General features: G+C 38.2%; 2 protein-coding genes across 2 annotated transcripts in view; both read left to right on the forward strand.

The window, feature by feature from the left end:
- The first annotated feature begins 819 nt into the window (after positions 1-819).
- LOC125934885 (protocadherin beta-1) lies at positions 820-3,276 on the forward strand. Its single transcript, XM_049648495.1, has one exon. The coding sequence runs from the start codon at positions 820-822 to the stop codon at positions 3,274-3,276; it is 2,457 nt and encodes an 818-aa protein (XP_049504452.1).
- A 20,278-nt stretch (positions 3,277-23,554) lies between these two features.
- LOC125935208 (protocadherin beta-2-like) overlaps positions 23,555-25,100 on the forward strand; it is a 27,184-nt gene continuing 25,638 nt past the window's right edge. Inside the window, exon 1 of the mRNA XM_049648874.1 lies at positions 23,555-25,099. Within this exon, the coding sequence (XP_049504831.1) occupies positions 23,866-25,099 (1,234 nt within the window). The 5' untranslated portion in view covers positions 23,555-23,865. The remainder of the gene's footprint in view (position 25,100) is intronic.

A 25,100-nucleotide genomic window follows, 5' to 3' on the forward strand; every position in this document is an offset into this window, starting at 1 on the left:
TAACACAGTCCCAGTGCTATATAGAAACCATACCCAGTAAATATTACTATCATTATAATCCTAAGTGCCAAGCCAACTGCTTCTTGAGGGTGAGGGTTCTAGGAAAGGAATGGATTTGTGCATATCAAGAGCCTAGTTGGCCAGTTCTCCTATCAATGTACCTACTGGACACCAGGTTCCTGAAAGAAAAACCTCTGTCTGTCCCCTTTCTTTTTCCTGCTGACCACTTTCTCCAAACCCCTGCCCCTGCCTGACTTCCATCTGGCTCCAAAAGACACTGCAGGATCTTTTTTACTACCCCCCCACCTTTTTTGGTGCAAAACAGGTGATTTTATTAAAACACAGGGACAGGACCCGTGGGCAAAAAGAGCTGCCTTTTTGACTCTCCCTTGATCTCTGGACAAGCAAGGTAGCTTGCTTACTTCTCGCTGTTTGCCGGTTGCTGCAGCAGCCCCAGCCGGCTCCCAGATTGGTGACTTCAGCTTAAGTGACTATCCTCATTGGCTTCTTAATTCCCAAGGACTTTTTTTCTGAAAGGGAATTAAAGACTCTGCGTTGCTTTGGCAACAACTTTCATCCTCTGCCTAACTCTCCAGAATGAGAGCATATCTATTAATACACTGGATAGACTGGGGAGTTGAGTTGCTCAATGCAAATTTTCTTCCAAGTGCAAAACAGCTTACCGGGCTTTGCTAGCCCGGTGCTGCAGTTACAGAGGAGCAAAGCCGAGAGCAGCAGTTCCAAGAATCTGTGGGCAGAAAAGTGAAGTATACCTGCAACAGGTGGCGGCTGCTGCAGAGAGTGCGCTTGTGAGACCGGATGGCGGTTGCGCACAGAAAGCTCATGCAGAACAGGCAAGTAGGGTCTCTTCTCTTTTTTGTGTGCATATCTATGGGAAGTGCAGCAACCATCCGCTACTCCGTGGCAGAAGAGATGGAGAGCGGTTCGTTTGTAGCTAATGTGGCTAAGGACCTGGGGCTGGAGGTAGGGAAGCTGGCTGCGCGCGGGGCGCGGCTGGTTTCCGAGGGCAACAAAGTGCACTTCCGGCTCCACCGCAAGACAGGGGATCTGTTCGTGAAGGAGAAACTGGATAGGGAGTCACTCTGTGGCAAAGCTGACCCGTGTGTTCTGCATTTTGAAATAGTCTTGGTGGAGCCGCTGCAGTCCTTTCGTGTCGAGGTCAGGGTATTTGATATCAATGACAATGCCCCGATTTTCCTAAACAAGGAGCCGCTTTTAAAGATTCCGGAGAGTACCCCCTTGGGTTCACGTTTTCCTCTGCAGAGTGCTCAGGATCTGGACGTGGGCCTCAATGGTCTCCAAAACTACACCTTAAGCCCCAACACGTATTTCCACCTGCATACCCGCTTTCGCAGCCATGGGCCCAAATACGCTGAGCTGGTGCTGGATAAGCCCCTGGACAGAGAGGAGCAGCCTGAAGTCAACTTGACAATTACAGCGGTGGATGGCGGGTCCCCTCCCAAATCTGGCATCGCTCACATCCGTGTGGTCGTTCTGGACGTCAATGACCACGTGCCTCAGTTCTCCAGATTGGTGTACCGCGCTCAGGTACTAGAAAATAGTGCCAATGGTTCTTTGGTGGTCACTGTGAGTGCCACAGACCTGGATGAGGGCTCCAACAAAGATATAACTTATTCCTTAGCTCAAAACCCAGAAGCAATTCTCCAGACGTTTCAGATTGACTCGCAGACTGGGGATGTTCGACTAAGAGGGCCCCTAGATTTTGAAGCAATTGAAACATATGATATTGACATTCAAGCCACCGATGGAGGGGGCCTTTCTGCCCACAGCAAAGTCCTGGTGGAAGTGGTGGATGTTAATGACAATCCTCCTGAAGTGACAATCTCCTCTGTGTCCAGCCCTCTCCCTGAGGACTCCCCATTAGAGACTGTAGTGGCCCTTTTCTCTATCCGAGACCGGGACATTCGAGTGGGAGGAAAAATCATCTGCTTCCTCAGAGAAGACCTTCCCTTTGCAGTCAAACCTACTTTCCGGAATTCTTACTCTCTGGTTACTGACAGAGTCTTGGATCGGGAAGAGGTCTCAGGCTACAATATCACCGTTGTTGCCATGGATACTGGGCCACCCATTCTGTTCACAGAAACTGTGATTGAGGTGCTAATATCTGACATTAATGACAATCCCCCAATATTTCAGGAAGACTCATACATTTTGACTGTTCGAGAAAACAACAGCCCTGCAATTTTTATTGGCAAAGTTCATGCTGAGGATCTAGATTTGGGTGAGAATGCCCAAGTAACATATACTCTGCTTCCTCCAGAAAGTGGAGATTTATCAGTCTTTGCTTACATCTCCATAAATTCAGACAATGGGAAGCTCTATGCACTGAGAACCATGGATTATGAGGCCATTCAAAAATTTCAGTTTGTGGTAAAGGCAACTGATGGGGGCTTCCTGTCACTGAGTAGCCAGGTTACTGTCAGAGTGGTTGTTCTGGATGACAATGACAACCGCCCAATGATCTTGTACCCACTGCAGAATGGCACCTTGCCCTGCAATGACCTAGTGCCCAGGTCTGCAGAGGCAGGCTACCTGGTGACCAAGGTAGTGGCTGTGGACGGTGACTCAGGTCAGAATTCTTGGCTTTCATATCATCTCCTTAAGGCCACTGACACTGGGTTATTCTCTGTTCAACAACAAAATGGGGAAATCCGTACACTGCGGCAGATAGCTGAAAGAGACCCCGTGGTTCAGAAGCTTACAATTCTTGTTCAGGATCATGGCCAACCAGCTCTTTCCACTACTGCCTCACTCAACATTTTGCTGGTAGATGGGTTTTCTGAGCCCTATCTACAGTTTCGGGATCCATCCAAGCATCCTACAAGGGTAAATCCATCCACTAAATATTTGGTCATTTCTCTGGCTGTGCTTTCCTTTCTCTTTCTCCTCTCTGTCACAGTGATCTTTGTTATACACATCTACCAGAAGGTTAAATATAGAGAAAAGTTCACAGTTCAAGAGCATTTCTATGATGACTGTAATTTCCCTAACAACTTGGTACAAGAAGGAGCCAATGGATCTTTATCTCAGCCATGTCCCTATGAAATGTGCTCTGCCACTGGCACTGGCAATAGTGAGTTTCGGTTCCTTAAGCGCTTTATGCCCAACTTCCCCTTCCCACATGGCACTGGAGAAGCAAAAACAGAGGCTGGCTCCAGTTTACCCCCAGATTCTGGTAGGAATAGGTCTCGGGGGTCAGAGGGCCATGGCCAAGTACCTGATAACTATATGTAGTTCTTGCTCATGAGCTATAAGTAATCATTATTCATGTGTCCTCTGGACACATGAATTCTGGACCTGGAAATGCTCAGTTCATTAGTTCTGGACCTGGAAATGCTTAGTTCCACAGAGATATCCTGTTATTTTGCCTTTAAATTGTTTTCTAGTAGACAGTTATGCATGCATGGGGAAGAAAACTAGCTTCTAGTTTTGATACATCAGGAAGCAGTTAGGTTTGAGAAACAGATATATAGCTTATCATTACTCAGAAATTTCTAGATTTTTATTCCTTAGTAAGTGGAGATCATCTTTGAATCATAAGGACACAAATGCCTGGTGAATGGTCCTCATAGATAATCAGGTAAAAGGAAAGGTAAAGAAAAAAAAAAGAATTGACTTATTTGAGAATGTGAGTAAGGGTAGAAAGACTAAAGAGATTCAGTTCAGGAATGTTCTCCAAAATTAAGTTAGATGGGATTTCTTAATGGTCGTTTAGGCCTTAGGCAAGCCGAAACCTCTCTTTGTATACAGGTGTCTATCCCTTACTTATCAGAGAACAGTTATTTGAATGTGGAGAATAAAAGGTAGATGAGGGGGAAAAAAATCAGTAAGGCTTATTGTCGTTAACAAATGCTATCAAAATAAAAGATATTAAAGGAAAAAGTGATAATACCAATTAAGTGGCCTTAAGAAAAGATACATTTTCAGATATTACCAGATTGGATTTTAGGCCATTTTCCCTTCTGAGGATTCTGAAGTGATGTCATGGAAACTGAGAAAAAAGGTACTTCCTAGCAAATCATTCATAAAATGAAATGGAATCATGAAAGAAGTTAGGCTTTTTTTTGATTATCATGGTTTTGCCTTCATAAGCTATTTTAATTTCTCTCATTCTAAAATTTAAAAAACCAATATTAAAACGTTAACATATTTCAATGATGCTAACCACACTACTAACTTGCCTTAAAAGTTTTTTTTAACGTTTGCTTTAGTGACACTTTAATCATGTGCCTTATTTTATTTAAATGTGTGTAAATTCAGACCCATGAGGATATGTCCTGTACAGGAGAGCACAATATTTGTACCTGGATTTCTTAGGGTACAGAAGTATCTCTTAAAATACTTCTTAAATCATATTCATTGATATAAGCTTCATTCATAGAATTATGACTGACTCCGAATGGTACTATCTGGCTGCCTACCTGGTGACCAAGATATACTAAAATTTAGTGATAAGTTATTTTTAAAATGTTAGAAATGCTGAGGGCAGAACTGGTATAACCTATGTCTGCCTTCAGTATTTTCCTTAATATTTTGAGAATGGATAAATCAAATGTGGAATACCAATGAATTGTCTTTTTTATTAATATTAACTGTTTTCCATAAATCATGTTATAATCTGCTCATTTGGAGTAAAGGTCTTTCTTGAACAAAACATGGAATAGTGTTTCAGTATATTTAGGTTAGGATTGTTAAGGTATGCTGAAATCAGAGGCCTTAAGTGAGAAAGAAGATAGAATTCTTTTTTGGGTAAATAGTAATTAGTTAAAACATTATTAACTAAAAGCCTCTGGGTTAACTGCATTTGATTAAATAATTGTCATGGATTAACTGTATTTGATTACATTTCATGATGTGACCATAATCAATGGCAAGACTCTGGCTTGATAGTAAGAATAAGGAAAGAAAATTGTATAGAATGGTGATTTAAAGACTTTGAATTTCATTTTTTTTAAGTTTATTTATTTATTTTGAGAGAGCGGGCAGAAAGAAAGGGAGAGAGAATCTCAAGTAGGCTCCCCAACATTAGCACAATGCCTAACGTGGGGCTCGAACTCATGAACTGTGAGATCATGACCTGAGCTGAAATCCAGAGTCCACGCTTAACTGACTGAGCCACCCAGGTGCCCCTAAGACTTTGAATTTCAAATAGTAAAGTTCACATACACAAATACACAAAATGGATGGAAAATGTAGATTTGTCAACTTTTTCCATGTATGGAAAAATAATTAAAATGAAACAAACACTATTAATTTGTAACATTATTTCACAAAGGAAATGGCATTTTAATGTAAAAATGATAATACAGTGATCCAATAAAGGAAACTGTCCTCTAAACTAAAAACGTCATTTTATGAAAAATGTATTATGCCATTATTGGGCTCACTTTTGCCTTAGACCAGTGAAACTTTGGCCATGGACTTCAGATTGACAACCACTGTGTTAATTGATGATCTATCATTTTTATTCAGACTTCAAGTTTCTAAGAAAATTCCAATTGTACTTGATGATTAAAAACTAAAAACATCTCTGTATCAATTTGCTGAATGTGATGTGAGCCATTTGAATTTGGAGAGCACTCTATATACCAGCTGAGATTAAGTCAGATTTCCATCCGCAAGTTAAAATAAAGAATGGAAATAATTAGGACAGTTACCTTCCCTCAAATGTCAACTGACGTTATAACTATGTATTTAGTCAAAGACCTAATTCAAGTGCTTTAAAGTGCTCTTGTATAAAAAGGCCATGATAAATATTCAATTAAAAATATCTAATTTGGGGGGCGCCTGGGTGGCGCAGTCGGTTAAGCGTCCGACTTCAGCCAGGTCACGATCTCGCGGTGCGTGAGTTCGAGCCCCGCGTCAGGCTCTGGGCTGATGGCTCGGAGCCTGGAGCATGTTTCCGATTCTGTGTCTCCCTCTCTCTCTGCCCCTCCCCCGTTCATGCTCTGTCTCTCTCTGTCCCAAAAATAAATAAAAAAATAAATAAATAAATAAATAAATCTAATTTGGGCAAATTGCTTCAATAACCTATTTAACTTTGAAATATATATAGACTTACATTTATACTGGAAGTTTTAAGTTATAAGGAATTTAAGCCCTTTAGAAATTTTTTGTTATGAGATAATTTTAGACTTACAAAACCACATGAGTAGTATAAAGTTCCCTTCACCTAGCTTCCCTTAATGTTAACATCTTACATAACCGTTGCCAGTTATCAAAATTAAGAAATTAACCTTCGTACAATTCTATTAACTAAACTACAGACTTTACTTAGGTTTCACCACTTTTTTCCCTAGTGTCCTTTTTCTTTTCAAGGATCCAATCCAAAATCCTACAACACATTTAATTATGTCTCCTTAGTTTCTACCATCCATGATAGTTTCTTAACCTTTCCTTGTCTTTCATGACCTCAAGACTTTTGAAGAGTACTAGTCAGTTATTTGTAAAAATGTTCCTCAACTTTTTTCAGTTTTATTGAGATATAATTGACATATAGTACTGAATATGTTAAAGGCATACAGGATAATGACTTGATTTACATGTATTGTGAAATGATTACCATAATAATTTTAGTTAACAAACATGTTCCTCAATTTGAGATTGTCTTTGTCTTCTGTAGATTATTTTCCTTTTAACTTTTTTTAATGTTTATTATTTATTTTTGAGAGAGAGAGAGAGAGAGAGAGAGAGAGAGTGGGGGAGGGGCAGACAGAGAAGGAGACACGGAATCCGAAGCAGGCTCCAGACTCTGAGCTGTCAGCGCAGAGCCCAATGCAGGGCTTGAACCCGTGAACCATGAGATCATGAGATCATGACCTGAGCCAAAGTCGGACACTCAACCAACTAAGCCACCCAGGCACCCCATAGATTATTGATGCTATGCATTATTGGGAAGAATACTGCAGAAATGATATTGTATCCTTCTCAGTACATCATTATCAGGGGGTACATGATGTCAATGTGTCCTATTGACTGGTGACATTAATCTTTTAAAAAAATTGTGGTTAAAAATAACACAAAATTTACCATGTTAAAGATTTTTAAGTGTACAGTTCAGTAGTGTTAAGGTGATATTAATCTCCAACACTTGCTTAATATAATATCTGTCAAGTTTCTCCACTGTAAAGTTACTATTTCTCTCTTTGTAATTAATAAATACTTGGAGAGAGACGCTTTGAAACTATGCAAATATCATGTTTCTGCTTAAACTTTTGCCCATTAATTTTTGTATCCATTGCTGGATATTTCCTATGGCAATTAACACTGTGGCATTTAGATGGTAATTTTCTATTTCCCTGATTCCTTTTACACTAATTAATTGAAATTCTCCTATAAGGAAATCTTGTCATTTCTCCTCTATTTACTTATTATGTAGTCATTTCTTTATGTATAGTCTCATGGATATTTACCTTTTTATTTGGGTTATAATTCAATGTTATTATTATTTATTTTGTTGTTCAGGAAGTCTTTTTATCTGGGATGAAAAGCAGATTTATAAGACTGGAATTATCCACATAGAACACATTTGGCCAAAATAAGTATTTCTTTGTAACTCTATATTCTGTATGATCTTAAACAAGTATAAGTTTCTTAAATCTTGTTAAAGTTTCTTCATAATGATGTTTTAACTTCAAATAAAAATTACATTAATTTGATTTAAAATTTCCATTACAGTTATAAAACTACTAAATAAACAGTAAACTATGAAAACTTTAAATTTTATTATGTGGGCATGTTTATATATTTATAAGCTATGTTTAATAGAGTTGTCAGTTAAGACATAGATTTATATGCTGAAATTAGACATACAGATATACAAGAAATGGAATTGGTCTGTCTGGTTCTACTTAATTCTCCTAAAAATAAGTAAATATATTGCTTTCTCTGCAATGTCTCTGTATTTTGCTGTTGTTGGTTTCTTTTTTTTAATGTTTTTAAATTTATTTTTGAGAGAGAGAGCATAAGAAGGGGAGGGGCAGAGAGAGAGAGGGAGACAGAGGATCTGAAGTGGGCTCTGCTCTGACAGCAGTGAGCCCTATGTGGAGCTCGAACTCAGAAACCGCGAGATCATGACCTGAGCCGAAGTCAGACACTCAACCAGTGAGGCACCCAAGTGCCCGTGTTGGTTTCTATTTAAAGATGAATTTGTCTCCTTTGTGGAAGCAGAACTCATCCATGTAAGTCTCCTATACAAAGGCCTATTTTCTGTACAGTTGAATATCATTAAAGTATGCAACTAATCAGACACTCTTCAACCAAAAATTTGACTTCATTTACAATTTCTGTAACACTTAAAAATATTACTAAAGTATTGGTTGTGTTTATATAACACTGAAATAAAATATTAAAAAGTAAAAATGACACAGTTTTCTCTTAAGCTGGTGAAGCAAGCTTATACTTCTGTGCACCATGCCCTGCTCACATGAACACACAAAAAAATAGATAAAAATTAAAAATTAGAAAATGTGTAAAACAAAATGGAACAAACATAAAATAGTGAACAAGGATGAAGCCCTTATATTTCTGAGCTACAGAATGGGAAGCTGGCATTGGTTGTCATAAGTTTGGCTCTGATGGGCTATTGGGAGAAAAATGTTCTCCATGCAAGATGGAAAATAAAAGCTGGGGTCGCTGCTTAGAGCCAGAAGCTAAATGGGTCTATCTTGCTCATGAAAAAAATGTTGAAAAACCACTGCCAAAAATTTCTGAAGTTATGACACACACAAATGGAAATATATTCCACTCTCATGGATTGGAAGAAAAAATATTGTTAAAAGGTTCATACTACCCAAAGCAATCTATAGATTTAATGCAATCCCTATCAAAATACCAACAGCATTTTTCACAAAACTAGAACAAGTGATCCTAAAATTTGTGTGAAACCACAAAGGACCCCAGATAGCCTAAACAATCTTGAAAATACAAAACAAAGCTGAAATTATCAAAATTCCAGATTTCAAGTTATATTACAAAGCTATAATAATCAAAACAGTATGATATTGGCACAGAAATAGACACATACATGAGTAGAACAGGATGGGAAGCCCAGAAACAAACCCATGATTATATGGTCAGTTAATCTTAAACAAAAGAGACAAGAATACACAATAGGAAAATGACAGTCCAACAAATGATGTTTGGAAAACTGGATGGCTACATGCAAAAGAATGAAACTGGATTACTCTCTTACACCATAAAGAAAAATAAACTCAAAATGGATTAAAGACCTAAATGTAAGACCTGAAATCATAAAAATCCAAGAAGAGAGCACATGCAGTAATTTCTCTGATATTGGCCATAGCAACATTTTTCTAGATATATCTCCTGTGGCAAAAGAAGTTAAAGCAAAAATAAATTATTGGGATGAGATCAAACTAAAAAGCTTCTGCACAGCAAAGGAAACAACGAAACTAATGGAAAACCAACTGAATGAGAGACATTTGCAAATGATGTATCCAATAAAGGGTTAGTATCCAAAATATATAAAGAATTTACACAACTCAACATCCCAAAAACAAATAATCCAATTAAAAAATAAGCAGAAGACATGAACAGATATTTCTCCAAAGAAGACATCCAGATGTCCAAAAGACTCATAAAAAGATGCTCAGCATTACTCATCATCAAGAAAACACAAGTCAAAACTACAATGAGATATCACCTCATACCTGTCAGAATGGTTAAAATCAAAAACACAGGAAACAAGTGTTGGCAAGGATGTGGAGAAAAAGGAACCCTCATGCACTCTTAGTGGGAATGCAAACTGGTGCAGCCACTGTGGAAAACAGCATGGAAGTTCCTCAAAAAATTAAAAATAGAACTACTCCATGATCCAGTAATCACACTACTGGGAATTTACCCAAAGAACACAAAAACACCAATTCAAAAGGATATATGCATCCCTATGTTTATGGCAGCATTATTTACAATAATTAGAAGCAGTCCAAGTGTCTGTTGATAGATGAATGGATAAAGAGGTGAAACACACACACACACTCACACACACACACTTGAATTTATTCAGCCATATAAAGAATGAAATCTTGACATTTGCAACAACATGGATGGAGCTAGAGTATAATGCTAACCAAAATATGTCAGTCAGAGAAAGACAAATACCATATGGTTTCATTCGTATATGGAATTTAAGAAACCAGTGAACGAAGGAAGAAAAAGACACAAACCAAGAAACAGACTCTTAACTATAGAGAACAAACTGATGGTTACCAGAGGGGAGGTCAGTGGGGGAATGGGTGAAATAGGAGATGGGAATTAAATAGTACACTTATCACGATGAGCACTCAGTAATGTATAGAATTGTTGAATCATTATATTGTATACCTGAGACTAATATAGCACTGTATGTTAACTATACCAGAATTAAGATTAAAAACTTAATAAAAATTTAAAAAAGAAAGTCTCAGTAAAGAAATAAAAAATACAAAGAAGAACTAAATGGAAATTTTAGAACTGAAATATACAATAACTAAAATAAAAAGCTTAGTGGATAGGCTGAACAGTAGAATGGAGGAAATAGACAAAAGAATCAGTTAATTGGCATACAGAACAATAGAAATTACCCAGTCTGAACAAGAAAGAAAATATACTTTAAAGTAAATGAACAGAATTTCAGAGATGTGTGGGAAAATAACAAAAGATCTAATATTTGTGTCATTGGAGGTGTAGAAGGAAAGGAGAAGGAGGATAGGGCTAAAAAAGTATGCAAAGGGATAGACTGACAACTATCCATATTTGGCTAAAGACATACGCTTGGATATTTAAAAAGCTGAGCAAGGGGCAACTGGGTGGCTCAGTCAGTTAAGCCTTTGACTCTTGATCTCAACATAGGTCTTGATCTCAAGGTCATGAGTTCAAGCCCTGCATTAGGCTTCATGTTGGGCTCTGCACTGGTCATGAAGCCTACTTAAAAAAAACTGAGACTCCAAACAGTAAAAAACTAAGAAATCCACACCAAGACATGTTATAGTCAAACTTCTGAAAACTAAGACAAAAAGTCTTGAAAGCAGCTAGAAAAAGGACACTAAAAAATTACCTATAGGGGAAAACCAATTTGAATGATAGGGGCTTTCTCATCAGAAATGATGGAGGCCAGAAGCAAGTAGCACAATGTTTCTAGTGACTGAAAGAAAAGAACTGTCAACCCAATATCCCATACCCAGTTAAAAGATCCTTCAGGAATAAAGAGGACATCAAGACATTCTCAGGTGAAGGAAAACTGAGAGCTTTGTCATTAGCAGACTGACCCTAAAAGAATGGCTAAGAGAAGTTCTCTAAACAGAAAGGAAATAATTTAAAAGGGAACCGTGGGGGGTGCCTGGGTGGCTCAGTTGGTTAAGCGTCCAACTTTGGCTTAGGTTGTGATCTAGGAGTCCATGTGTTTGAGCCCCACATTGGGCTCTGTGCTGACAGCTCAGAGCCTGGAGCCTGCTTTTAGATTCTGTGTCTCTGTCTCTCTCTGCCCCTCTCCTGCTCGCACTTGCCCTTTCTCACTCTCGCTCTCTCTCAAAAAATAAATAAACATTAAAAAAAATTTTTTTTAAAAGGAAACTTGGAACATCAGTAAACAATAAAGAACACAGTGAGTAAAAAATGGGTGAATACAATAGGCTTTCTTCTCCTCTTGAATTTCCTAAATTATGTTGAAACAAAAATGGCAACACTGCCTGATGTGGTTCTGAATGTATATAGAGGGAATAACTAACTATATTTCATTCAAACAGATGAAATGATATAAGTAGACTGTGAAAAGTTATCTATATATAATGTAATACCTAAAGCAGCCACTAAAAAGTCTTATAAAGCAATATACTCAGAAACACTATAGATAAATCTAAATCAAATGTTTAAAAATGGTCAAGTAACCTACAGAAAGATAGAGAGAAAGAAAACAGAAACAAACAGAAACCAAAAATTAAAATGGCAGACTTAAGCCCTAGCATATGAATAATTACATTAAATGTAAGTGATCCAGCGGTACCTGGGTGGCTCAGTGGGTTAAGCATCCGAATTTGGTTCAGGTCATGATCTCACCGTTCATGGGTTCGAGCCCTGCAGCAGGCTCTGTGCTAACAGCTCGGAGCCTGGAGCCTGTTTCAGATTCTTTGTCTCCCTCTCTCTCTGTCCCTCCCCTGCTCGCACTCTGTCACTCTCTCAAAAATAAACATTAAAAGATTTTTTTTAAATGTAAATGATCCAAACACACCAGTTAAAGACAGAAGTTGGCAGAATGGATTAAAAAACATGACTTCAATATATACTGTCTATAATAAATTCACTTCAGATATAACAATACAGGTTAGTTGAAAGTTAAAGTATGGGAAAATATATATCATAAATATGTTAATAAAAGAAAGCAGGTGTGGCCATATTAATATCAGAAATTTCAGAGAAAGAAAATTATCAGAGGCAGAAAGGTACATGATATAGTGGTAAGAAAGTCAGTTCACTAAGAAGCCATAGTGATCCTAAATGCTCATGTGTGGAACAACAGAGCTGCAATATATGTGAAGCAAAATTGATAGAACAGAAAGGAGAGACAGACAAATTCACAACTGTAGTTTGGAGACCTCAGCATTTCTCTTGGCCATTGACAGAAGAAGTAGACAAACTCAGCAAGAACTCGACAACCAACTAACAGGATCTAATAGACATATATAGGACACTCTACCCAAGAAGAACAGAATTACACTCTTTCTAAGTGCTCACAGAACATGTACCAAAATAGTAGATTATATCCTGGACCATTAAATAAATCTTAACAAATTTAAAGTAATTATTATGATAGAGAAGGCACTCAGCAACCACAAAAAAAAGTAAACTAGAAATCACTAATAGAAGGATAAGATAAAACTATCCAAAACACTTCAAACCTAAATGATACACATATAAATAATGCACATATTAAGGAGGAAGTGCCAAGGGCAATTTTAAAGTGCATTGAACTGAATGAAAATGAAAATACAACATATCAGAATTTGTGGGGCACAGCTAAAATAGTGTTAGGAGGGAAATGTATAGTATTAAATGTAAACATTAAGACAGAGGAAAAGCCTCAAATCAATAAGCCTACCCTCAAGAACCTAGACAAAGAAGAACAAAACACATCCAAAGCAAGGAGATGGAAGTATATAATAATAAAAGCAGAAGTCAATGAAATTCAAAACAGAAAAATAATAGAAACAATTAGTGAAGCAGAGAGCTTGTTCTTAGAGAAGTTCAAAGAAAAAGAGAAAATACAAAGTACTAATCCCAGGAATGAAACAGATCATTACCACAGACCTTGGAGATATCAAAAGGATTAAAAGGGAGGGGCGCCTGGGTGGCTCCTTGGTTTAAGCTCAGGTCATGATCTCATGGTTTGTGGGATCCAGCATGTGAATCAGGCTCTTTGCTGACAGAGTGGAGCCTGCTTGGCATTCTCTCTCCCTCTCTGCCACTCCCCTGAATGTGTTTTCTCTCTCTCTCTCTCTCTCTCTCTCTCTCTCTCTGTAAATAAACATTTACAAAAGCTGATATTGTTAACACAACAAATTACATGTGCATACAACTCAAGTTGCAGGACTCTGCTTTAAATTGAGTATTAGACATCTGTACCAAATTCAAATCAGAAAAAAGGGCCCATCCCTAGTCGTTTAGTTGTCAACCCACAATACTTCATAAAGTCTCTGTGCTGTTCACTCACTGAAAGACTGCATTGAGGGGCGCCTGGGTGGCTCAGTCGGTTAAGCGGCCGACTTCGGCTCAGGTCATGATCTCGCGGTCCGTGAGTTCGAGCCCCAAGTCGGGCTCTGTGCTGACAGCTCAGAGCCTGGAGCCTGTTTCAGATTCTGTGTCTCCCTCTCTCTGACCCTCCCCCGTTCATGCTCTGTCTCTCTCTGTCTCAAAAATAAATAAACGTTAAAAAAAATTAAAAAAAAAAAAAAAAGGAAAGACTGCATTGAATTTCACATAAGCCCTGATGTTCCCATCTTTTGAGAAAATCTCATTTCTCACAAAATCAGAAATACTTCATCAGGAGTAGAAAATAATTTCACTGGGTTTGTGTTTAAGTTGGTACCATAAAATTCAACTTAGTTCAAACCTCACCTCCTCTGGAATCTTCCTCATAGCCCATTTCTGTTCTTACTTAGTATCCCTTTGAGTAGTCATAGTGCCTGTGCAAATCTCTTATCTTGGCCCTTAGCTCCCACTAAGGTCATTGTCTCTGGGTCCCCCTTCTAGGCTGTAACCTCCTGGGGTGTAGGCACCAGGCTTTATTCCATTTTCTACCCTCAATATCTTTCACACGGCCTGGATATAATCCCAAACACCTGCCGATGAATTAATAAATTCAATTAATGCATGGCCAAATGGGTGGCCTCTCTGAAATGGAAGAAATCCAGTTCAAGTTACTCTCAAAAGAAATTGTACAGCTATGATAGTATAACAAAATAATTGATAATTAGAAATATAATAAAACCGTGCACCAATTAATAATTGTTTTTGTTCACATTGGTTAAACCAAAAACCCGAGGAGTAGCCCGAAGAAATAATTTAAGAACTGTGCCACCAGACGACGGACATGACGAAGAACAGATTTTGACAGTTTCTGACGGAAAGCTTGGTATATACATCAGGTTTTCAGTTCGGACGCCTGGTGGTGCTACAGGCTAAAAAGTAGGAGGAGGAGCCTGACATTTGCCGCAGACTCCATTTTAGAAAAGACAAAACCTGAAAGGTGCTGGGGATGGACGCGGCTTGGAAAGTGTCGGCTGCAAGCTCGGATTGCAGACCTTTCTTAAAATGAATGAGAACTAGACATAAATTGACGTTATTCCTCTTGCAGGACTCCCAAAGGCTTCGTTTGTTACAGACAGCGCCTTCAGAGGATGTGCAGGAAATTGTGGGAGAGAAAATCTGGCAGAAAAGGCAAGTGGTGAGTTTTCCTTTTCTTCCCGAGCGTATTGCAGGCGGCCCTGGGAAAGGAAGGTGGCTATTAATGGCCGGAGTTTCCGGAGATTTGGCGTCGGCTGCGGGAAGGGGAGCGTCCGTGTACCTGTGGGAGGACAGACAAGAAGAGCAGGGTGGTTTCCAAACAAATCCAAGAATATTTTAGCTCCACCCACAGAAGAGTCTTTTCTCCCGAACAGGAAACCATACCTGTAGGAGTTCAGCGTTTCCAAGTATTACCTGTAAACTTCTTTTTGGTTTCTGAGAAAAAGCTATGAGTCTAAGATGTACCTTCTTTGAAAAATTCTTCTGAACGTTGCAGAATGTGCACCGGGGACATGCGTGAGATTTGGGTGAATTTTCCGTAACTGGAAACTACACCATCAGTTCAATATCCATTCTCACAATAAAGTGCGATGCAATAGTGGGGTAAGTAATTTACTCATTCGTGGCAAAAGAAATCTCTGGATGAAGAACAACCCAAGGTAAGTCTGACTGTCACAGAGAGGAATGGTAGTTATCAGCACTAGTTGGGACCTCCTAGGTCCAAATAATGACAACCAGCGACAACCCTTTTGATGCATTCCCCTTGGCAACCTGGTTGTCAGAAGTTTCTGCTGAAGATTTAGTCTTAATAATTAAGAAGCGGCTCGCTGAATAATCTGAGCTCACTAAATCCTCCAATATCTGGAAACTACTCGGGAACATTTTAATTACTGCTGATATCTGTGCATTGTAAATATGCACTGCAAGGAAATTACCAGGCAGTTTCAGGGCTATGTGCTGAATACTTAGAAAATTTACAGCAGAAATAGTTTCAGAAATCTTTCTCCCTGTGAAGGATGTTGGATGACAATCTCAATGGATCACAGTTCCACAGAATTGGTCATGTTGACACTTAATCTTCTCATCCTGGAAAACTTCCAGAAACAGACTTCACCTTTTCAAGGATCATAATCTAAGCACTCTGGACTAAAAAGAAAATGCCTTGATCCTTCCTTCCAGAATTTTTTTTCCATTAAATGTTCAAAATATTCCATACTCTGCCAGCCTAATGCAGGACGGAGAGAAGAGAGATTCATGCAAGCAACATCACTTTATCTTCAATGAAACTAAGTTCTTTGAAGCTGAAAACAAGACAATAGGTAGATACAGCTATCATCCTTGGTATTGTTGCTTTGGGGCTCTGGATAAAAAGCAGAGGAAAACATCCCTTTTCTGAATAGCATCATAGTTGTTTTACCGCTCTACCTTTAGTAGTGTTTTCTTCGGAGGCACAGCTAAGGTTAATTTATAGTCAACAAGTACTGATAACTTAGCTATTTTTATCTTTTTATTTACCTCATAATGGTCTTGGTTTAGAAGCCAGTAACTTCTATATTAAGTACTGAAAAAGAATGCATTGTTTTCTGTGCAGACCTAATTTCCTTTGATCTTTCATAAAGGTAAGTTACCCCTAAAATTTTGTGTACACTATCCTAGGAGGTATCCCAGTGCGTGACCAGGAAACTCATCCCACTCTATCCATAAAATGATAATCTTCAAGAGGGAAGTATTCCCAGGGAAGGCTGGGCTATTTCTTTTAAAGTCATCTTTTATTTTCTTGATATTTCATAGAGGATGGCCCATAAATTGTGATAGTTTACTTTTCAGCTAGACTCCTGTCCATCTGCTAAATTCAAATAACTATTTGATTACTATTATGTAGTTTTTACTTTTTATTGAAATAAAGTCACTTTATTTTGATGACATCGATGAGACAAAATCAAATGCAGATATCAAACCTCAGGAAAAAAGTAATTGATAGAAATAAATGTCTCCTTCATTATTTACGGTGTAATCCACTGAGTTGCTGTGAAGCTTATTTATTGATATGCTAAATTTGTATGTGTTAATTTTTACTAAGTTTTCTTATTAAGATAAAAAAATAATTCATTCTTTAATAATTAATATCCCAGCATCTCCAATACACTGAAACAGAATGCCATTTAATATGGAGTGGTGAAATAACCTCATCTTTCTTCTCTTTGCATCAATGTTTAATAGTCTCTGGTATGGTTTAGAATAATCAAAGACAGCAGATGCAAAAGCATGATATGCCTCAAATGAGATCTAATTGCTGGTTTTTAATGTATTTGTAATAGTTGCTGAGAAACTAAAAATACACATTATTCAATACATTAGATAATAAGCCTATTACATAAATATGAAATATTTGATATTTATGTTTGTCTCCCTAAAATACTTTTCTTCTTTCTGGAGAGTTTGAAAAACTAAGAGAAGCCTGGTGATTACACTGCAGGCTCAGATGGTAGAGCAAGCTGACTGCAAATATACACTGTATGCTCCATATTAAACTACCCTGACTTTGAGAGTGTATTGGAAGCCTGAGACTCTGGTGGCATAAAGAACACAAAGATCAGTGTGATAAAACTGGTTATTCAAAGCTGTATTTGCTAAAAAGGTGTTAGAAGAAGGAATAATGGAATACTTAAAGCCCAATCTAAGACAAACTTTGATTGTTTCTATTTTACTTAGCATATAACATTGAGGAAACTGAACTCGTACAGAATTCTGTTCCAGAGGCACTAGAGAGCACTTCCTTCATTGCTAATTTAGCAGATATTTTGGGCCTGAGAGTGGGGAAGCTATGGGTGGTGGTTGAGGGGGGTGGGGATGAGAGGGTAATTAATATTTCTGAAGATAAAAGACAGCATTTTCGAACCAACAGACTCAGGATTTGCTGCTAAATAGAAATTGGATCCAGAGTTGGTGTACAGACCAAGCGAGACACGGGCGCTGAATTTTCAGTTGCTAAAATAAAATCTTTTGCATTTTTCCAAGATGAGATTCATGGATACAGTCATTCACCAGTGTCTTCTTGGACTTGAAAATGCTGCAAAAAATCCATTAGAGCATTGCTATATTAACCAAAGTCCATAAAGGTGGCAGGACTTGGATATAAACAACAGTATTCATAAGTATACCTTGTATCCCAATTCTCATGTCTACTTTTGACAACTGCCAGGACAGTGGTGGCAAGAAATATCCAGAGCTGGAATGGCAGATTTCTCAGTGGAAAGAAATGGGTTGGGTTTAACTTAACCATAACAATATTGGATGATCAGTATTGGTGGCCAGACCCAGATCTGCACTGGTCTTCATTAGAAAAGTTGTTGGTTGTCAGTTATTTTGCTCAGCTGTATTATAAATTGTTAATCCCAGAAGAAAGCTTTCTCTCCTTGGCTATCACCATTTTTGTCAGAGATTGGAATATAAGATATAATAGAGAAATATTTTTAAGGTATTTCTGGGCTCCTAAAGACTTAAGGAAAACTTCTGATAAAACATAGATATTGGGGGGGGGGGTTAAGCAACTGACTTGATTTTGGCTCAGGTCATGATCTCATGGTTTGTGGAATTGAGCCCCCCGTGGGGCTCTACACTGATAGCACAGAGCGTATTTTGGATTCTCTCTCTCTTTCTCTCTCTCTGCCTCTGCCTCTCCCACTCATAAACACACGCACACACTCTCAAAATAAATAAACTTTAAATAAACATAGATAATGGTTTTTAAAAACCCATTAATAAAATCCATAGATTCCAAGGCAATATTAAAGTACAGTGTGTAGGGGCGCCTGGGTGGCTCGGTCGGTTAAGCATCTGACTTCGGCTCAGGTCATGATCTCACGGTCTGTGAGTTCGAGCCCCGCGTCGGGCTCTGTGCTGACTGCTCAGAGCCTGGAGCCTGTTTCACATTCTGTGTCTCCCTCTCTCTCTGCCCCTCCCCTGTTCACGCTCTGTCTCTCACTGTCTCAAAAATAAACGTTAAAAAATATATATATATTAAAAAATATTCAAAAAAAAAATAAAGCACAGTGTGTATTATGAAGGACTTTCTGGAAAGTATATTGTCCTGATGTAAAGAAGACTCCACTCCTGTTAATCATGTCATTAATTATGAACTACATCCCAGGGCACTAGTTTGAGACCTTAGTTGCCATTTTTGTTTCAGATCCAAACCAGATAAACAATAGAGATGTTCTGTCTTCATAATACCTTCCCTACACCCTAAAACCTTTGGTTGAGATGGACATTAAAAATACAAGTACAATTCTATTATCACTGCCAGAAATCAGGAGTTTCTCAAGCTGAAAATGAAACGTAATATAACCATATCTTTATTTTCACCAAATGGCCTCTACTTAACAATCAAGAGAACACAGCTTCTGAGAGCATGTGCTCTAGTAGCACATGTAGCTGCTGTAGATACTTAGAAAACTGCCCAAGTAACTACTGCCTCCTGCTGCCCCTCCCTCAAAATGAACACAAAGAACCTGTTTGCTCTGACATCTCTGAATTGTAAGGCCCTAAGTATCAAGTTCTGCATAAGGGAAAGAGCAGCTGTCTCAAATTGAGCAGCATGTATATACTACCAGTATATACTACCAAGTTTCTGAGTAATAGCAACCTACCCATGATCTGACTTAAGGTTATAGTCAAGGACACTGAGATGCCACCTTACTCCATGTTCAGACTATGACCTGTTGCTGGTCAGTTGTCTTTTTCAGCTCTACTGACCATATTTTAACAGGTGCCAGGAAAAGTTTTAGACTCCTCACTTAGCATCTACTTGGTCATTATTGTGGTCTCAGTATTCTTCAGCTATCTTATCTGCCTATTCCTTTTCATGGTGTGTGTTCAAATAAGTACCCTAATGTGACAGTACACACTCATAATTGCATTTTCTCATTTTCAAATATTATTTCCTTATATATATTTATCACATTTAAATTGGTAATTTATGCTTTGTATTTTGTAGTCAGATTCTCAGGTTTCCTTCCCGTTGACATATTCTTTGCCTTCCCTTACATCTTTAGACTTCATTATTTATTACTTTTCTGTATTGTATTTAGTAGTTAAAAAACACTTAGGCATATTTTCTTTCTAAAATGACATTTCAGGGTGAGGGGATGAGCAAAATGGATGAAGGGAATCAAGAAGTACAGACTTCCAGTTACAAAATAAATGAGTCATGGGGATGTAAAAGTACAGCATAGGGAATATAGTCAGTAATACTGTAATAACTTTGTATGGTGACAGATGGTAACTACACTTATCGTGTGAGCATTTTGTAATGCGTATAAATATTGAGTCACTATGTTGTATACCTGAAACTAATATAATAGCATATGTCAATTATACTTCAATTAATTTTAAAAAGAGAGAGAGAGAAACCAAGAAACAGACTCTTAACTATTGAGGACAAACTGATGGTTTCCAGAGGGGAGGTGGACGGGTGATGGGTGAAATAGGTGATGGGGATTAAGGAATGCATTTGTCCTGATGAGCACTGGGTAATGTATGGAATTGATGAATCACTATATTGTACACCTGAAACTAATATAACATCGTATGTTAACTATGCTGGAATTAAAATGAAATAAAACAAAATGAAATTTTAATTGTGCTCTTAGTAAAAATACAATCATCTACCAGACTGCCAAAACCTGATACAAATTTTAGCTTATTTTAATAATGGGAGAGAAGATATCTGAGATTCTTGGGAAAAAATCATATAGAGTATATGAAAACATATGAAACATATATATACATATGTACGCATATATACATATCCCTAGGAGAGAGAGAGAGAGACGTAGTCCAATATATACACAATACTAGCCAGAACCCATGGCAATGCCTGGTCAAGACTTTCTTTCAAGGGAACACTTTGTACTAATAGACTATGATAATTCTCCTAAAGCAAAAAATGCCAAGGTTCTTATGCAAGTGTCCCTTTCCCAACCATTAGTTGCACATTCATTCTGGGGGAAGCAAAAAAACAGCATCTTCATATCCCCCACTCGAATCACCTTTGTTTTGAAATCCTGCTTGCTTGAGATTTGTAAAATATATATCTTAATGGATTATGGGAAAACTTAGTTGTTTGTATCCTTAGTAATTCAAAAACAAATTGTTTGAGTATTACCACAGGCCCACAATTTCCACATTAGGATAAGTGCCAGAACACTTGCTTTCAAATGAATTTAAATTTTTTGTTATAATATTAATATAAACATAATTATGAAGAGAAAAACTAATATCAACAGAATAAAGTAGGCATTTATTTTCTAAATGTTAAGGAACATGTGATTGCCCAATTTTTTTTTTTACATAATTACAGAAAATAAACGAGAACTTTAAAAAGTGTTATGTCATGATTACATTTAATAAATCATCCATTCCAGTTTTCTGGAAATACAGGGGATAGAGGAACAGGTCAGATGATACCACAAGGAAACAATCAGACAAATTCAGAATGTAGAACAACCTACAAGACAATGAGTCTGGATACTGAAAAAAAACTCAGTATCATAAAAGACAGGGGACTGTTTTACAATAAATAGATGCAACACCAATACAATCATGAAACTGTTAAAAAACAAATTTTCTAAGACATTCTTTATAACAAGTGGTCAAGAAAGTGCATTTATAAAAGGAAATCAAGAGTGCATATGAATTCTTACTAAAGTTAAAGGCATTGAGGAAAGATAATAGAAAAATAATGAGATTCAATAGGGATTGGATTTTAGATAATGTTATGGAATTATTGTTAATTTTGTTAAATGTGCTAATAGGATTACAATTATGTAGGATAATGACTTTATACTTAGGAGATGCCTGCTGAAATATATAGAGGTGAAGTATTATGTCTTCAAATTACTTTCAAATGGGTAAGCAAAAAAGGGGGTATTTGTGTGTAGAATAAAAAATATATAAAGATAAAAAATATGTAGACAGAATAAATGTGGTAAAAATAAGTTTTAAATTTGGATGGAGGTTAGAATTGTGTTTGTGTAATTCTCTTTTCTATGTATTTGAAACATTTCTCAATACAAATATTTAATTAGTAGACTCAATATTCTAGAGAAGTTTTAGGTTTTACAGCACATTGAGCAGATAATACAAAAGGTTCCCATATACCCACTTTCTCTCCCTCACAGTGTTCTCTATTAATATCTTGCATTAGTGTGGTTTATTATAATTGATGAATCAATATTGACCCATTATTATTAACTAAAGTCTAATTTAAATCCGGGTTCACTGTGTGTTGTTTTATGGGTTTTGACAAATGCCTAATGTCATGTATTCACCATTACAGTATCATAAAGAAAAGTTTCAATGCCTCCCAGATCTCACGTGTTTTACCTCCTAATTCCCCTCCTTCTCCTTCCCTCTGGCCACCACTAATCTTAATGTATCTTTACTTTTGTCTTTTCCAGAATGTCATGTAGTTGCAGAAATAGAGTATGTGCCTTTTCAGACTAGTTTCTTTTTTTTTTTAATTTTTTTTTTAACGTTTATTTATTTTTGAGACAGAGAGAGACAGAGCATGAACAGGGGAGGGTCAGAGAGAGGGAGACACAGAATCCGAAACAGGCTCCAGGCTTTGAGCTGTCAGCACAGAGCCTGACGCGGGGCTCGAACTCACGCACCGCGAGATCATGACCTGAGCCGAAGTCGGCCGCTTAATCGACTGAGCCACCCAGGCGCCCCCAGACTAGTTTCTTTCACTAAGCAATATGTATTTACATTTCCTACATGTCTTTTTTGGGTTGATAACACTTCTTTTTATAAACATTTTTTAAATACAAAGAGACAATCTTTAAACACCTAACAACAAATTGCAACGTATATATCTTGATTGGCACCTGATTTAACAAATTATCTCTAAAAAGACATTTTAAAAGATAATTGAGAAAAATTCACTACCTACTATTTGATAAGAAATTATTGGCATTGCTAGATGTGACAGCTGATTTGAGGTTATGTAAAAAATGCTCCTGCTGCATCTGGGTGGGTCAGTCGGTTAAGCCTCCAACTCCGGCTCAGGTCATGATCTTGCAGTCTGTGGATTCAAGCCCTGCATGGGGCTCTGTGCTGACAGCTCAGAGCCTGAAGCCTGCTTTGGATTCGTGTCTCCCTCTCTCTGCCCCTCCCCTGCTCGAGTGCGCTCTCGCTCTCAAAAAAAAAAAAAAAAAAAACACATTAAAAAAAGAAAATAAAAATACTAATACATTAACATGAAGACATTTTCCGACTACTTTTGGAGATTTTCATGTGGCCCAAATGCATCAAATTTCAGGGAAATGTGAATTGAAAGTGGTCCCCAGAGAAAGAGGAGTAAGAGGAATATTTCATCGTCCTAAGAGAATGTTCTCATTTGAATACTGTGCTTGTCCTGGGTTTCTATAGTTTTTGGTTTCTTTGGGGTGTGAGGATGGTAACCTAAACACCACCGAGATGCATACATGCCCAACTTCTAAATAAAACTGGGAACTGCCTACTCAAAGCCTTGTTTCCTCCTGGGACTGAAGTTATTCCCTTCCAGTTTCCGAAGTCGATTTTTTTTTTTCTCATTTAAAAAGAGCCCCTTCGATCTGTGAGAAAACTGGAACGGAAATTTGTCAATGCTTGCCGTGGTTGTTATGGATGCAATGAAAAAGCCTTTGGAGACGCAGATAAGACTTTGAGATATTACTTGAAAATACTCCCTTTAGATGGCCATCTGTCTTGAAAGAAAGGATTAGGATTTTCTTCCTGTTTTGGATAAACTAAACACTCGGGAAGGACGCTGGGTGGCGCTGCAGCATTATAAGTAGAACGAAGAGAGCTACCAGCCGGCGCTCCTTGAGCCAAATGCTCCGCTGAAGAAACAAGCAGGAAGGGGAGGCATTCTAAGGTGGTTGCTCCGGGAAATCAGGGCCCTAGGCGTCTCCATTTCTCCCACCATCTACGAGATACTGGGAGATAAGAGCGACAACTCGAGCCGAAGCTGGGTCAAGTTTGCTGGGAGACCGGAAGGCGATGGAGGCCGGAGAGGGAAAAGAACGCTTTCTAAAACAAAGGCAAGTCTTGATATTCTTTGTTTTGCTGGGCATAGCTCAGGTTGCTTCCAAGCCTAAGCAGTACTCAGTGGCTGAGGAAATGGAGAGTGGCTCCTTTGTGGCCAATTTGTTAAAAGACCTGGGGCTGGAGGTAAATCACCTAGCTGCGCGGGGGGCTCGGGTCGTTTCCAAAGGGAAAAAAACGCGTTTGCAGTTTGATAGGCAGACAGGGAATTTGTTGTTAAACGAGAAACTGGACCGGGAGGAGCTGTGCGGCCTTGCCGAGCCCTGTGTGCTACCTTTCCAGGTATTATTGGAAAATCCCTTGCAGTTTTTTCAGGCCGAGCTATGGATTAGAGATATAAATGATCATTCCCCGGTTTTCCTAGACAAAGAAATACTTTTGAAAATTTCAGAAAGTATCACTCCCGGAACTACTTTCCTAATAGAACGTGCCCAGGACTTAGATGTGGGAAGCAACAGTCTCCAAAGTTACACGGTCAGTCCAAATTCCCACTTCCATCTTAAATTACAAGACAGTTCCGACGGCATATTACCACAGCTGGTGCTGGACAAAGCGCTGGATCGAGAGGAACAGGCTGAGATCAGGTTAACTCTCACTGCGCTGGACGGCGGGACTCCACCCAGGTCTGGCACTGCCCTGGTCCGCATTGAAGTTTTGGACATCAATGATAACGCGCCCGAGTTTGCAAAGCTGCTCTATGAGGTGCAAGTTCTGGAAAACAGTCCTATTGGATTCCAGGTTGCCGTAGTCTCTGCTAGAGATTTGGACATTGGAACCTATGGAGAAATATCTTATGTATTTTCCCAAGCCTCTGAAGATATTCGCAAAACTTTTCAAATAAATGCAAAGTCAGGAGAACTCATTTTAACACAGAAACTGGATTTCGAATCCATTCAGAGTTATACATTAAATATTCAGGCGACAGATGGTGGAGGCCTATCTGGAAGTTGCATGGTGTTTGTCCAAGTGATGGATTTGAATGACAACCCTCCGGAACTGACTATGTCAACACTTATCGATCACATCCCAGAAAACTTGCAGGAGACCATAATTGCTGTACTCAGTGTTTCAGATCCTGACTCGGGAGACAATGGAAGAATGGTTTGCTCCATTGAAGATGATCTTCCTTTCTTCCTTAAACCTTCTGTTGAGAATTTTTACACCCTACTGACAAACACACCTCTGGACCG

This window comes from Panthera uncia (genome assembly GCF_023721935.1).
Source record: "Panthera uncia isolate 11264 chromosome A1 unlocalized genomic scaffold, Puncia_PCG_1.0 HiC_scaffold_17, whole genome shotgun sequence".
NCBI classification, from domain to species: Eukaryota; Metazoa; Chordata; class Mammalia; order Carnivora; family Felidae; genus Panthera; species Panthera uncia.